The 2,500-nt window shown below is 48.9% G+C and overlaps 1 protein-coding gene across 1 annotated transcript in view; it reads left to right on the forward strand.

Annotated features, from left to right (window-relative positions):
* LOC116674175 (receptor-type tyrosine-protein phosphatase-like N) overlaps window positions 1-2,500 on the forward strand; it is a 36,540-nt gene that overhangs the window by 30,353 nt on the left and 3,687 nt on the right. Inside the window, 2 exon segments of the mRNA XM_032506708.1 lie at window positions 354-473; window positions 1,057-1,223. Coding sequence (XP_032362599.1) covers window positions 354-473; window positions 1,057-1,223 — 287 coding nt within the window.

Consider the following 2,500-nt stretch of genomic DNA (forward strand, 5'->3'; position numbering starts at 1 on the left):
AAAATACCCCCCCCCCCATATCATCACATACTCTTCCCCATACATAGAGATCGGCATGGTCTTATTTCAGTTGGACTAATAGCCGGTCTATTTTGCATTGAGAGATGATCTTTATGGAAAGTTCCCCATGCCGATCTCTATGTATCTATCTCCTCTTTATTCTTATGTATGTGTGATATGTGTTTGTTGTGTTATGGTGGCCTAAGATTATCTACTATCTCTCTATCTTCATATCCATCTGTCTATCTATCTAAATGCTGAGCGTGCAGGAACTCCTTTCTGCTTGTTCTCCTGTGACGTAGAAAGCCGAGCCCCAGTTAGCGGTGTGTGTCTGTTGTGTGTCTGTTGTGTAGATGGTGTGGGAGAACGGCTGCACCGTGATTGTGATGATGACGGCGCTGGTGGAGGACGGAGAGAAGCAGTGCGACCGCTACTGGCCCGACGAGGGGTCGTCCCTCTACCACATCTATGAGGTAGGTAACCCAGGTAACACATGAGTGGGTCATGTTGTCCTCATGTTGTCCTCATGTTGTCCTCATGTTGTCCTCATGTTGTCGTTCATGTGTTTGGCCCTCCTTTGTCTGCTTTTGTCTTCATGTTGCCCTCATGTGGTCCTCATGTTACCTCCTGTTGTCCCATTGTGTCCTTCTGTTGACCTCCTGTTGTCTTCATGTTGTCCTCATGTTGCCCTCATTTGCTTCTGTTGTCTTCCTTTGTCCTCAGTTGTCTTCAATGTTTCTTCATGTTGTTTTCATTGTTGCCCTCATGTTTGCCTCATGTGCCCTCATGTGGTCCCTCATGTTGACCTCATGTTGACCTCATGGTTGCCCTCATGTTTGCCCTCATGTTTTACCCTCATGTGGTCCTCATTTGACCTCATGTGACCTCATGTTGCCCTCATGTTGCCCTCATTTGCCCTCATGTTTGCCCTCATGATGCCCCCATGTCCCCATGTTGCCCTCATGATGCCCTCATGTTGCCCTCATGATGCCCTCATATTGCCCTCCCTGTGCTACCACGCCTGATGCAGCAGCCGTGTGTTTGATTCCCGTCCAGGTGAACCTGGTGTCAGAGCACATCTGGTGCAACGACTTCCTGGTGCGGAGCTTCTACCTGAAGAACGTGCAGACCCAGGAGACCAGGACCCTCACCCAGTTCCACTTCCTCAGCTGGCCGGCGCAGGGCATCCCCACCTCCACCCGCCCGCTGCTGGACTTCCGCAGGTACCGCTGACACCTGCACGTCCTCATGGACAGACACGCAGGGACTCTAACTCACCTGCACGTCCACATAGAAGGACACTAGCTGGGACTCTAACTCACTTGCACGTCCACATAGAAAGACACTAGCAGGGACTCTAACACACCTGCACGTCCACATAGAAGGACACTAGCAGGATCTCTAACTCAACTGCCGTCCACATAGAAAGACACAGCAGGGACTCAACACACCTGCACGTCACATAGACGACCTCGGGACCTACCACCTGCCACAGTCCAATAACGACACTAGCAGGGACTCTAACTCACCTGCACGTCCACATAGAAGGACACTAGCAGGGACTCTAACTCACCTGCACGTCCACATAGAAAGACACTAGCAGGGACTCTAACACACCTGCACGTCCACATAGAAAGACACTAGCAGGGACTCTAACACACCTGCACGTCCACATAGAAGGACACTAGCAGGGACTCTAACACACCTGCACGTCCACATAGAAAGACACTAGCAGGGACTCTAACACACCTGCACGTCCACATAGAAAGACACTAGCAGGGACTCTAACACACCTGCACGTCCACATAGAAGGACACTAGCAGGGACTCACTAGCAGTTTAACCCTCATGTTGTCCTCAGGTCAAATTGACCCGTTTTCCTGTCAAAGTTCTTTTTAATTCCCCTGACTGTGCGATGGGGGTCAGCGTTGGTTTCATGTCAACATGTCTGTCTGTGTCATTCTTGTGGTTTGCAGCTAGTAGTCTGAGTCCAGTTGCATAGTCACAAAAATGATCATGGACTGACGTGGCTGCAGCAGAAGGTCTACCGCCGAACTTTACCCCCTTATTACCCCCCTTATCTATCTATCTATCTATCTATCTATCTATCTGTCTTTCTCTCTATCTGTCTGTCTGTCTATCTATCTGTCTGTCTCTCTATCTATCTGTCTGTCTGTCTGTCTGTCTGTCTGTCTGTCTGTCTATCTATCTGTCTCTCTATCTGTCTCTCTCTCTCTATCTGTCTGTCTGTCTGTCTGTCTGTCTGTCTATCTATCTATCTATCTGTCTCTCTATCTGTCTGTCTTTCTCTCTATCTATCTGTCTGTCTGTCTATCTATCTATCTATCTGTCTCTCTATCTGTCTGTCTTTCAATAAATGTAAATGGATTGTTCTTATATAGCGCTTTTCTAGTCTTACCGACTACTACTTCGACCTGTGACTGTAGAGCCAGGGATTGAACCTCCAACCTTCTGATTGGCAGGCGACCGCTCTACCACTG

Source organism: Etheostoma spectabile, chromosome 24 (genome assembly GCF_008692095.1).
Source record: "Etheostoma spectabile isolate EspeVRDwgs_2016 chromosome 24, UIUC_Espe_1.0, whole genome shotgun sequence".
Lineage (NCBI taxonomy): Eukaryota > Metazoa > Chordata > Actinopteri > Perciformes > Percidae > Etheostoma > Etheostoma spectabile.